This window comes from Eleutherodactylus coqui, chromosome 13 (genome assembly GCF_035609145.1).
Source record: "Eleutherodactylus coqui strain aEleCoq1 chromosome 13, aEleCoq1.hap1, whole genome shotgun sequence".
Taxonomy (NCBI): Eukaryota; Metazoa; Chordata; class Amphibia; order Anura; family Eleutherodactylidae; genus Eleutherodactylus; species Eleutherodactylus coqui.
The window spans coordinates 104,337,766-104,350,678 of NC_089849.1; the positions used below are offsets into that span (position 1 = coordinate 104,337,766).

At 52.2% G+C, this 12,913-nt stretch overlaps 1 protein-coding gene across 1 annotated transcript in view; it reads right to left on the reverse strand.

The window, feature by feature from the left end:
- FAM20A (FAM20A golgi associated secretory pathway pseudokinase) overlaps positions 1 to 9,620 on the reverse strand; it is a 72,282-nt gene extending 62,662 nt beyond the window's left edge. Inside the window, exon 1 of the mRNA XM_066587757.1 lies at positions 7,954 to 9,620. Within this exon, the coding sequence (XP_066443854.1) occupies positions 7,954 to 8,291 (338 nt within the window). The 5' untranslated portion in view covers positions 8,292 to 9,620. The remainder of the gene's footprint in view (positions 1 to 7,953) is intronic.
- Positions 9,621 to 12,913: the final 3,293 nt, after the last annotated feature.

The following is a 12,913-nucleotide window of genomic DNA, read 5'->3' on the forward strand; positions in this document are numbered from 1 at the left end:
GGGGGGGGAAGTTATAGTGTGCAGTCTCTACATACTTCAGTGTAGACCAGGGGAGAATTTATAGTGTGCAGTCTCTCTACATACACCAGTGTGGGCCAGGGGAGATGTTATAGCGTGCAGTCTCTCTACATACACCAGTGTGGGCCAGGGGAGATGTTATACTGTGTGGGCCGGAGGAGAAGTTATAGTGTGCAGTCTCTCTACATACATCAGTGTGGGCCAGGGGAGATGTTATAGCGTGCAGTCTCTCTACATACACCAGTGTGGGCCAGGGAAGATGTTATAGTGCGCAGTCTCTCTACATACATCAGTGTGGGCCAGGGAAGATGTTATAGCGTGCAGTCACTCTACAGACACCAGTGTGGGCCAGGGGAGATGTTATAGTGTGCAGTCTCTCTACATACACCAGTGTGGGCCGGGGGAGAAGTTATAGTGTGCAGTCTCTCTACATACACCAGTGTGAACCAGGGGAGAAGTTATAGTGTGCAGTCTCTCTACATACACCAGAGTGGGCCAGGGGAGATGTTATACTGTGTGGGCCGGGGGAGAAGTTATAATGTGCAGTCTCTCTACATACACCAGTGTGGGCCGGGGGAAAAGTTATACTGTGTGGGCCAGGGGAGAAGTTATAGTGTGCAGTCTCTCTACATACACTAGTGAGGGCCGGGGGAGAAGTTTACAGTCTCTCTACATACACCAGTGTGGGCCGGGGGAGTTGTTATAGTGTGCAGTCGCTCTACATACACCAGTGTGGGCCGGGGGAGACGTTATATTGTGCAGTCTCTACATACACCAGTGTGGGCCGGGGGAGAAGTTATACTATGCAGTCTCTCTACATACACCAGTGTGGGCCGGGGGAGAAGTTATAGTGTGCAGTCTTTCTACATACACCAGTGTGGGCCGGGGGAGAAGTTATAGTGTGCAGTCTCTCTACATACACCAGTGTGGACCAGGGGAGACGTTATAGTGTGCAGTCTCTCTACGTACACCAGTGTGGAACAGGGGAGAAGTTATAGTGTGCAGTCTCTCTACATACACCAGTGTGGGCTGGGGGAGAAGTGACAGTGTGCAGTCTCTCTACATACACCAGTGTGGGCCGGGGGAGAAGTTATAATGTGCAGTCTCTCTACATACATCAGTGAGGGTCGGGGGAGATGTTATATTGTGCAGTCTCTCTACATACACCAGTGTGGGCCGGAGGAGAAGTTATAGTGTGCAGTCTCTCTACATACACCATTGAGGGACGGGGGAGAAGTTATAGTGTGCAGTCTCTCTACATACACCAGTGTGGGCCGGGGGAGAAGTTATACTGTGTGGGCCAGGGGAGAAGTAATAGTGTGCAGTCTCTCTACATACACCAGTGTGGGCCGGGGGAGATGTTATAGGGTGCAGTCACTCTACATACAGTGTGGGCCGGGGGAGACGTTATATTGTGCAGTCTCTCTCCATACATCAGTGTGGGCCAGAGGAGAAGTTATAGTGTGCAGTCTCTGTACATACATCACTGTGGGCCGGGGGAGATGTTATAGTGTGCAGTCACTCTACATACACCAGTGTGGGCCGGGGGAGATGTTATAGTGTGCAGTCACTCTACATACACCAGTGTGGGCCGGGGGAGACGTTATATTGTGCAGTCTCTACATACACCAGTGTGGGCCAGAGGAGAAGTTATATTGTGCAGTCTCTCTCCATACATCAGTGTGGGCCAGAGGAGAAGTTATAGTGTGCAGTCTCTCTCCATACATCAGTGTGGGCCAGAGGAGAAGTTATATTGTGCAGTCTCTCTCCATACATCAGTGTGGGCAAGAGGAGAAGTTATAGTGTGCAGTCTCTGTACATACACCAATGCGCGTCGGGGGAGAAGTTATAGTGTGCAGTCTCTCTACATACACCAGTGTGGGCCAGGGGAGAAGTTATAGTGTGCAGTCCCTCTACATACATCAGTGTGGGCCTGGGGAGAAGTTATAGTGTGCAGTCTCTCTACATACAGAAGTGTGGGCCGGGGGAGAAGTTATAGTGTGCCGTCTCTGTACATACATCACTGTGGGCCGGGGGAGAAGTTATAGTGTTCAGTCTCTCTCCATACATCAGTGTGGGCTGGGGGAGAAGTGATAGTGTGCAGTCTCTCTACATACACCCGTGTGGGCCGGAGGAGAAGTTATACTGTGTGGGCCGGGGGAGAAGTTATAGTGTGCAGTCTCTCTACATACACCAGTGTGGGCCGGGGGAGAAGTTATACTGCGTGGGCCGGGGGAGAAGTTATAGTGTGCAGTCTCTACATACACCAGTGTGGGCCAGAGGAGAAGTTATATTGTGCAGTCTCTCTCCATACATCAGTGTGGGCCAGAGGAGAAGTTATATTGTGCAGTCTCTCTCCATACATCAGTGTGGGCCAGAGGAGAAGTTATAGTGTGCAGTCTCTCTACATACACCAGTGTGGGCCGGGGGAGAAGTTATACTGTGTGGGCCGGGGGAGAAGTTATAGTGTGCAGTCTCTACATACACCAGTGTGGGCCAGAGTAGAAGTTATAGTGTGCAGTCTCTCTACATATACCAGTGTGGGCCGGGGGAGAAGTTATAGTGTGCAGTCTCTACCTACACCAGTATGGGATGGTGGAGAAGTTATAGTGTGCAGTCTCTACATACACCAGTGTGGGCCAGAGGAGAAGTTATATTGTGCAGTCTCTCTCCATACATCAGTGTGGGCCAGAGGAGAAGTTATATTGTGCAGTCTCTCTCCATACATCAGTGTGGGCCAGAGGAGAAGTTATAGTGTGCAGTCTCTCTCCATACATCCATGTGGGCCGGGGGAGAAGTGATAGTGTGCAGTCTCTCTACATACATCAGTGTGGGCCGGGGAGAAGTGATAGTGTGCAGTCTCTACATACACCAGTGTGGGCCAGAGGAGAAGTTATATTGTGCAGACTCTCTCCATACATCAGTGTGGGCCAGAGGAGAAGTTATAGTGTGCAGTCTCTGTACATACACCAATGCGCGTCGGGGGAGAAGTTATAGTGTGCAGTCCCTCTACATACATCAGTGTGGGCCGGGGGAGAAGTTATAGTGTGCAGTCTCTCTACATACAGAAGTGTGGGCCGGGGGAGAAGTTATAGTGTGCCGTCTCTCTACATACACCAGTGTTGGCCAGAGGAGAAGTTATATTGTGCAGTCTCTCTACATACACCAGTGTGGGCCAGAGGAGACGTTATAGTGTGCAGTCTCTCTCCATACATCAGTGTTGGCAGGGGGAGAAGTTATAGTGTGCAGTCTCTACATACATCAGTGTGGGCTGGGGGAGAAGTGATAGTGTGCAGTCTCTCTACATATACCAGTGTGGGCCGGGGGAGAAGTTATACTGTGTGGGCCGGGGGAGAAGTTATAGTGTGCAGTCTCTCTACATACACCAGTATGGGCCGGGGGAGAAGTGATAGTGTGCAGTCTCTCTCCATACATCTGTGTGGGCCGGGGGAGAAGTGATAGTGTGCAGTCTCTCTACATACATCAGTGTGGGGCAGAGGAGAAGTGATAGTGTGCAGTCTCTCTACATACATCAGTGTGGACCAGGGGGGAAGTTATAGTGTGCAGTCTCTCTACATACATCAGTGAGGGCCAGAGGAGACGTTATACTGTGTGGGCCGGGGGAGAAGTTATATTGTGCAGTCTCTCTACATACATCAGTGAGGGCCAGGGGAGATGTTATACTGTGTGGGCCGGGGGAGAAGTTATATTGTGCAGTCTCTCTACATACATCAGTGAGGGCCAGGGGAGATGTTATACTGTGTGGGCCGGGGGAGAAGTTATAATGTGCAGTCTCTCTACATACACCAGTGTGGGCCGGGGGAGAAGTTATACTGTGTTGGCCAGGGGAGAAGTTATAGTGTGCAGTCTCTCTACATACACCAGTGAGGGCCGGGGGAGAAGTTATAGTGTACAGTCTCTCTACATACACCAGTGTGGGCCAGAGGAGAAGTTATAGTGTGCAGTCTCTACATACATCAGTGTAGACCAGGGGAGAAGTTATAGTGTGCACTCTCTACATACATCAGTGTGGGACGGGGGAGAAGTTATAGTGTGCACTCTCTACATACATCAGTGTGGGTCGGGGGAGAAGTTATAGTGTGCAGTCTCTCTACATACACCAGTGTGGGCTGGGGGTGAAGTTATAGTGTGCAGTCTCTCTACATACATTAGAGTGGACCAGGGGGGAAGTTATAGTGTGCAGTCTCTCTACATACACCAGTGTGGGCCGGGGGAGAAGGTATAGTGTGCATTCTCTACATACATCAGTGTGGGCTGGGGGAGAAGTGATAGTGTGCAGTCTCTATATACACCAGTGTGGGCCAGGGGAGATGTTATACTGTGTGGGCCGGGGGAGAAGTTATAGTGTGCAGTCTCTCTACATAAACCAGTGTGGGCCGGGGGAGAAGTTAAAGTGTGCAGTCGTTCTACATACACCAGGGTGGGCCGGGGGAGATGTTACACTGTGCAGTCTCTCTACATACACCAGGGTGGGCCGGGGGAGATGTTACACTGTGCAGTCTCTCTACATACACCAGGGTGGGCAGGGGGAGAAGTTATAGTGTGCAGTCTCTCTACATATGGAAAGATGGAGAAGCTCTAGTGCGATGGAGATTAATGGATAAACTCTCACAGGTCCTACTAGTTGGTTATTGCTAATATTGTGGATAAGTAAGTACTCATATCCGACCGTTAGCATTTTCATAGCAGCTCAGTTATTAAGGGCTTCAATGGTGGATCAATTGGTTATGATCATGGTAAGCCAGTAGGTGAGGGTTTCCATAATGGATCAGTGGGTATTCGAGAGATGGGCTTATGAAGCAGATCAATAGTAAATAATCATAATGGATCAGTGGGCAAGTATGAAGGTAGGTTAGTGAGGATTTACATGGCAGATAAGTGGGCTAGGATAGTTACATACTGTATTTGACACATGGGTCCATGAAGTCCAACCTATAATGTACTGTTTGAATCTAGAGGGAGGCAATGAAAGGATAGTGATAGATCGCAGGGGGAGTACTCTCATAGCAAGATGGTGGTAGATCAATGGCTCTTTTACACGGAAACCTGAGCAGAAATCATCCCGTGTAAACGCATGCAGCGACTGCATGACGGAACGAGAGTGGTTCAGCCGTTCGGTTTCTGCACGCAGAGAACTGAACCAACATGCCATTCAGCATAAACAGCAGTCGGTCACCTTTGAACGTCTGTCTGCTAACTATGAATGCAGCCCGCTCCACCTGCATTCCTGCAGTGCTGTGAGCGATGCCAACGGTCCTCGCTCCTGCCTAACGGTACAGCAGTGTGCAGCACTGGCACAAGCTGTAGGGCATCATTTGCCCAACAGCTCATCCAGTGTAAAGGGACCATTAGAGGGTTCTCCCACTTCTTATTATTGATGACCTATCATCAGGATAGGTGATCACTACTACATCACTAGGGGGTCTGCCGCTTGTGAACCCTGGTGATCAGCTTGCCAATGTGTGTACGGAGCCATTTTTGTGCCAGAAGCAGACAGCTCTATACATTGCACAGTGGGCTTGACTGTTGCTGCATGCTGAGTCCCATCCACTTCAATGGGACTCGGCATGCAATACTAGCCGGGGCCACTGCGCAATGTACAGCGCTATCTGCTTCTGGTACAAAGATGGCTCCTTACACAAAATGAAAGGCCCTGGGGAACAGCTAATCACCAAGGTTTACAGGCGGCGGACCCCCTGCTGATTTAGTAGTGATGATGTATCCTTATCGAACACCTACATCTGTGGGCCAGTAGATAATAGGTAGGACCTGCAAAATTCGGTGGGTTCAGTCTATCTATACTAATATACATGGCCACCCTTCAGCATCACTCAGAGATGTATGTGCAAGTGGTGCCCGGGAATCTCAGACACAATTCGCATCAGACAGCACAAGAACACACTTGTCTGCCATCCGATCTGCATGGACAATGTGCCTTACATGTCCGTGATACAGAGCAGAAGAGGACATGCTGCGACTTCTCTTTACACGGACCGTCGTCGGTCTATATATTTTTAAATAAATGCAGCCCCATTTAGTTTGATGGCACCACGTGGCGTCCGTGTGCAGCCAGTTACACACATGGACAGCACAATCCACCCGTGTGAATAAGCCCCTAGGGTTGGCATATGGCAGGTGCCTCCGACCTGAACACCTGTCACTCCTGCTCCACCCATAACTGGTGGCACTTCTGGAGCTAATGACAGAATAAACAGAACATCCTTAAACAAACAGCACAAGATGTAAGCTATGGTTAACCCAGAAGTGTCCGGACCTGTGGGCCACGGAGGAGGAGGAGGAAGAAAGAAGGTGGAGCAGATACCAGGGAGAGGGTACATACAGATATAGGGGTGCAGATACCCGGGAGATGTTACATACAGATGTGGGGGTACAGATACCCGGGAGAGGTTACATACAGATACAGGGGTGCAGATACCCGGGAGATGTTACATACAGATGTGGGGGTGCAGATACCCGGGAGAGGTTACATACAGATACAGGGGTGCAGATACCCGGGAGATGTTACATACAGATGTGGGGGTGCAGATACCCGGGAGATGTTACATACAGATGTGGGGGTGCAGATACCTGGGAGAGGTTACATACAGATATAGGGGTGCAGATACCCGGGAGATGTTACATACTGATGTAGGGGTGCAGATACCCAGGAGATGTTACAGACAGATACAGGGGTGCAGATACCCAGGAGATGTTACAGACAGATACAGGGGTGCAGATACCCAGGAGATGTTACAGACAGATACAGGGGTGCAGATACCCAGGAGATGTTACAGACAGATACAGGGGTGCAGATACCCGGGAGATGTTACAGACAGATACAGGGGTGCAGATACCCGGGAGAGGTTACATACAGATATAGGGGTGCAGATACCCGGGAGAGGTTACATACAGATATAGGGGTGCAGATACCCGGGAGAGGTTACATACAGATGTAGGGGTGCAGATACCTGGGAGAGGTTACATACAGATATAGGGGTGCAGATACCCGGGAGAGGTTACATACAGATATAGGGGTGCAGATACCCGGGAGAGGTTACATACAGATGTAGGGGTGCAGATACCTGGGAGAGGTTACATACAGATATAGGGGTGCAGATACCCGGGAGAGGTTACATACAGATGTAGGGGTGCAGATACCTGGGAGAGGTTACATACAGATATAGGGGTGCAGATACCCGGGAGAGGTTACATACAGATATAGGGGTGCAGACACGAAGGAGATGTTACATACAGATATAGAGGTGCAGATACCCAGGAGATGTTACAGACAGATACAGGGGTGCAGATACCCGGGAGATGTTACAGACAGATGTAGGGGTGCAGACACCCGGGAGATGTAGGGGTGCAGATACCCAGGAGATATTACATACAGATGTAGGGGTGCAGATACCCGGGAGATGTTACATACAGATGTAGGGGTGCAGATACCTGGGAGATGTTATATACGGATATGTGGAAGGGTGTTCTATACAGATACTGGATAGTGTTATATATACACAGGCAGAAGAAAGGTGGTATATACAGAAAGGGGAGGGGGTTGCTTCCATTACACTTCTAAGTACAAAAATGAGCTCAGACATCCTCGGAGAGATTTGTCATCAGAAAGTCCCTACTGACCACATCCAGAACACTACAATGAGTAATGGGGGGTGTCATCTAATACACAGGATAGTGGGCAGAGTACACAGGATGGAGGGGCAAAGTGGAAGCAGCATATCATGTACAGAATAAAGAGGTGCCAATGACAATTCAGGGGGCAATGTATAGGGCAGGAGATGTGAAGTTAGGGAGCAGAGTATTATGTATAGGGTGAAGGGGTCATGTTAGTGGGGTTTAGGTAGAGTATTATTCAGTAGGGGCGAGGGCTTGTCATTGGGGCTTGTCACACCTTACCGGTTGAAGCTGATGATCCTCTTTCTGTGGTAGCGGATGGTTTCGTGGGCATTGAGCAGCAGGTGGTGGGCTGGAGGTTTGGTTGGCTGTGCCGTGTACAGATGGTGAGAGAAGAGGTGCTGGAGTTTGGAGCCATTGTAGTCCATGGTGGCAGGGGAGATCATGGCAGCGATGGTGGTGGCCTCCTCCACATGGGATGCAGTGTTGTCACAGTCACAGTCCCAGTCCCGGCCAAGCCGAACCTGAATCTCTGGCCACAGGTGAAAATAAATATCAGCTCCAAGGAGAGCGGACAATGTCAGGACCCACAGCAGCCGATCCCTGCGTAGGAACAACATGCCAACAAGGAACAAAGCTAGGTGCTACAAAGAGTGGCAAGCTACACCCGATGCCTTGTCCTAGGCAGGTGACAGTGCAGGGTCCTCGCAGCGTGACACTGTGGGGCACACACTCCTGGACAGGTGACAGTGCTAAGTTCAGGGTCCTGGTGGGGTGTAGGGTCCTGGCTGGGTGACAGTGCTGGGTGCGCACTCCTAGGCAGGTGACAGTGCTAGGCACACACTCCTGGCTGGGTGACGGTGGTGGGTCCACATTCCTTGGCAGGTGACAGTGCTGGGCACACACTCCTGGCTGGGTGATGGTGCTTGGTCCTGGCTGGGTGACGGTGGTGGGTCCGCACTCCTGGGCAGGTGACAGTGCTGAGTGCACACTCCTGGCTGGGTGATGGTGCTTGGTCCTGGCTGGGTGACGGTGGTGGGTCCACACTTCTGGGCAGGTGACAGTGCTGAGTGCACACTCCTGGCTGGGTGACAGTGGTGGGTCCGCACTCCTTGGCAGGTAACAGTGCTGGGCACAGGGTCCTGAGTGGGTGACAGTAGTAGGTCCACACTCCTAGGAAGGTGACAGTGTTGGGTGCAGGGTCGTAGGCAGCTGACAGTGCTGGGCGCAGGGTCCTGGCTGGGTGACAGTGGTGGGTCCACACTCCTGGCTTGGTGATGGTGGTGGGTCCACACTCCTGGCTGGGTGATGGTGGTGGGTCCACACTCCTGGCTGGGTGATGGTGGTGGGTCCACACTCCTGGGCAGGTGACAGTGCTGGGCACAGTTACCTGAAGGCTCTGGGTTATGCTTTGGGCAACAGCAATGTGCAGATATTGTTGGCATGAATTACTGGGTGACACTATGCAGTGAGAGGGCAGATGAGTGTCACTGTCTGCTGAACCTGCTGGGTGGAGGACTTAAGTAAGGATGGGTGGCACTGAGTAGGTGCTGCCCACACCGAGATTAAACTTAGTCCTGCTTTCCATGTGAGCGTAAAAGTAGCAGGTACTGCAAGTATCAGAACTCTGCGGGTTACAGGCTGGCACTGGATTATAAGGGGTATATAGCGGTACAAAGGGGCACGCCTGGCACTGGGCTATAAGGGGTTATAGGGGCACCGCTGGAGTGCAGACACCGGGAGATCGCGGCTTTGGCTGCACGGATTGCAGGGATCTTCCAGCTGACAGCGCGTCCTCTCCCTAGGCTCCGGATGCATAGCTAAGTCCCGATCCCCGCACAACCCTCCCCGCCGTGCCTCACACCTCCCGCTGACTCCTCCCCATCCAGTGTTATACCTCACACCTCCCGCTGACAGCTACCCGTACTGTGCCTCGTACCTCTCGCTGACTCCTCCCCTCCTGTACATCGTACCTCTCGCTGACTCCTCCCCTCATGTGCATCGTACCTTATACCTCTCAGTGACTCCTCCCATGCCTAGTACATCACGCTGACCCCTCCCCGTCCAGTGCCTCCTACCTGACACCAACGGATGACTCCGCCCCCTGCTGTTTAGTACTATGTCATATCCATCCTGTGCCTCATACCTCATAGCTCCAATTGACTGCGTCCTGTATATTGCCTCATACGGCCATCTGACTCCTCCCAGTGCTCTATAAAAGCAAGCCTCACACCTCTAGTTGACTCCTCCCTGTCCTGAGCGTTATACCTCACACCTCCTGTGGACGCCTACCTGTCCTGAGCCTTGTACCTCACACTCCAGTTGACTCCTCCCTGTCCTGAGCCTTGTACCTCACACCTCCAGTTGACTCCTCCCTGTCCTGAGCGTTGTACCTCACACCTCCATTGACCCCTCTCTGTCCTGAGCCTTATACCTCACACCTCCTGTGGAGTCCTCCCTGTCCTGAGCCTTGTACCTCACACCTCCATTAATTCCTCCCTGTCCTGAGCCTTGTACCTCACACCTTCATTGACCCCTCTCTGTCTTGAGCCTTGTACCTCACACCTCCATTGACCCCTCCCTGTCCTGAGCCTTGTACCTCACACCTCCAGTTGACTCCTCCCTGTCCTGAGCCTTGTACCTTACACCTCCAGTTGACTCCTTCCTGTCCTGAGCGTTGTACCTCACACCTCCATTGACCCCTCTCTGTCCTGAGCCTTATACCTGACACCTCCTGTGGAGTCCTCCCTGTCCTGAGCCTTGTACCTCACACCTCCATTAATTCCTCCCTGTCCTGAGCCTTGTACCTCACACCTTCATTGACCCCTCTCTGTCTTGAGCCTTGTACCTCACACCTCCATTGACCCCTCCCTGTCCTGAGCCTTGTACCTCACACCTCCAGTTGACTCCTCCCTGTCCTGAGCCTTGTACCTCACACCTCCAGTTGACTCCTCCCTGTCCTGAGCGTTGTACCTCACACCTCCATTGACCCCTCTCTGTCCTGAGCCTTATACCTCACACCTTCATTGACCCCTCTCTGTCTTGAGCCTTGTACATTACACCTCCAGTTGACGCTTCCCTGTCTTGAGCCTTTCACCTCACACCTCCATTAATTCCTCCCTGTCCTGAGCCTTGTACCTCACACCTCCATTGACCCCTCCCTGTCCTGAGCTTTGTACCTCACACCTCCAGTTGACTCCTCCCTGTCCTGAGCCTTGTACCTCACACATCCATTGACCCCTCTCTGTCCTGAGCCTTATACCTCACACCTCCTGTGGAGTCCTCCCTGTCCTGAGCCTTGTACCTCACACCTCTAGTTGACTCCTCCCTGTCCTGAGCCTTGTACCTCACACCTCCAGTTGACGCCTCCTTGTCCTGAGCCTTATACCTTACACCTCCATTGACCCTCTCTGTCCTGAGCCTTGTACTTCACACCTCTAGTTGACGCCTCCCTGTCCTGAGCCTTGTACCTCACACCTCCAGTTGACTCCTCCCTGTCCTGAGCGTTGCACCTCACACCTCCAGTTGACGCCTCCTTGTCCTGAGCCTTATACCTTACACCTCCATTGACCCTCTCTGTCCTGAGCGTTGTACCTCACACCTCTAGTTGACGCCTCCCTGTCCTGAGCCTTGTACCTCACACATCCATTGACCCCTCTCTGTCCTGAGCCTTATACCTCACACTTCCTGTGGAGTCCTCCCTGACCTGAGACTTGTACCTCACACCTCTAGTTGACTCCTCCCTGTCCTGAGCCTTGTACCTCACACCTCCAGTTGACGCCTCCTTGTCCTGAGCCTTATACCTTACACCTCCATTGACCCTCTCTGTCCTGAGCCTTGTACTTCACACCTCTAGTTGACGCCTCCCTGTCCTGAGCGTTGCACCTCACACCTCCATTGACTCCTCCCTGTCCTGAGGCTTGTACCTCACACCTTCATTGACTCCTCCCTGTCCTGAGCCTTGTACCTCACACCTCTAGTTGACTCCTCCCTGTCCTGAGCCTTGTACCTCACACCTCCAGTTGACGCCTCCTTGTCCTGAGCCTTATACTTTACACCTCCATTGACCCTCTCTGTCCTGAGCCTTGTACCTCACACCTCCAGTTGACTCCTTCCTGTCCTGAGCGTTGCACCCCACACCTCCATTGACTCCTCCCTGTCCTGAGGCTTGTACCTCACACCTTCATTGACTCCTCCCTGTCCTGAGCCTTGTACCTCACACCTCTAGTTGACTCCTCCCTGTCCTGAGCCTTGTACCTCACACCTCCAGTTGACGCCTCCTTGTCCTGATCCTTATACCTCCATTGACCCTCTCTGTCCTGAGCCTTGTACTTCACACCTCTAGTTGACGCCTCCCTGTCCTGAGCGTTGCACCTCACACCTCCAGTTGACGCCTCCTTGTCCTGAGCCTTATACCTTACACCTCCATTGACCCTCTCTGTCCTGAGCCTTGTACTTCACACCTCTAGTTGACGCCTCCCTGTCTTGAGCCTTGTACCTCACACATCCATTGACCCCTCTCTGTCCTGAGCCTTATACCTCACACCTCCTGTGGAGTCCTCCCTGTCCTGAGCCTTGTACCTCACACCTCTAGTTGACTCCTCCCTGTCCTGAGCCTTGTACCTCACACCTCCAGTTGACGCCTCCTTGTCCTGAGCCTTATACCTTACACCTCCATTGACCCTCTCTGTCCTGAGCCTTGTACTTCACACCTCTAGTTGACGCCTCCCTGTCCTGAGCCTTGTACCTCACACCTCCAGTTGACTCCTCCCTGTCCTGAGCGTTGCACCTCACACCTCCATTGACTCCTCCCTGTCCTGAGGCTTGTACCTCACACCTTCATTGACTCCTCCCTGTCTTCAGCCTTGTACCTCACACCTCCAGTTGACACGTCCCTGTTCTGAGCCTTATACCTTACACCTCCATTGACCCCTCTCTGTCTTGAGCCATGTACCTCACACCTCCAGTTGACACTTCCCTGTCTTGAGCCTTGTACCTCACACCTCCATTGACTCCTCCCTGTCTTGAGCCTTGTACCTCACACCTCCAGATGACTTCCCTGTCCTGAGCCTTGTACCTCACACCTCCATTGACTCCTCCCTGTCCTAAGGCTTGTACCTCACACCTTCATTGACTCCTCCCTGTCCTGAGCCTTGTACCTCACACCTCTAGTTGACTCCTCCCTGTCCTGAGCCTTGTACCTCACACCTCCAGTTGACACCTCCTTGTCCTGAGCCTTATA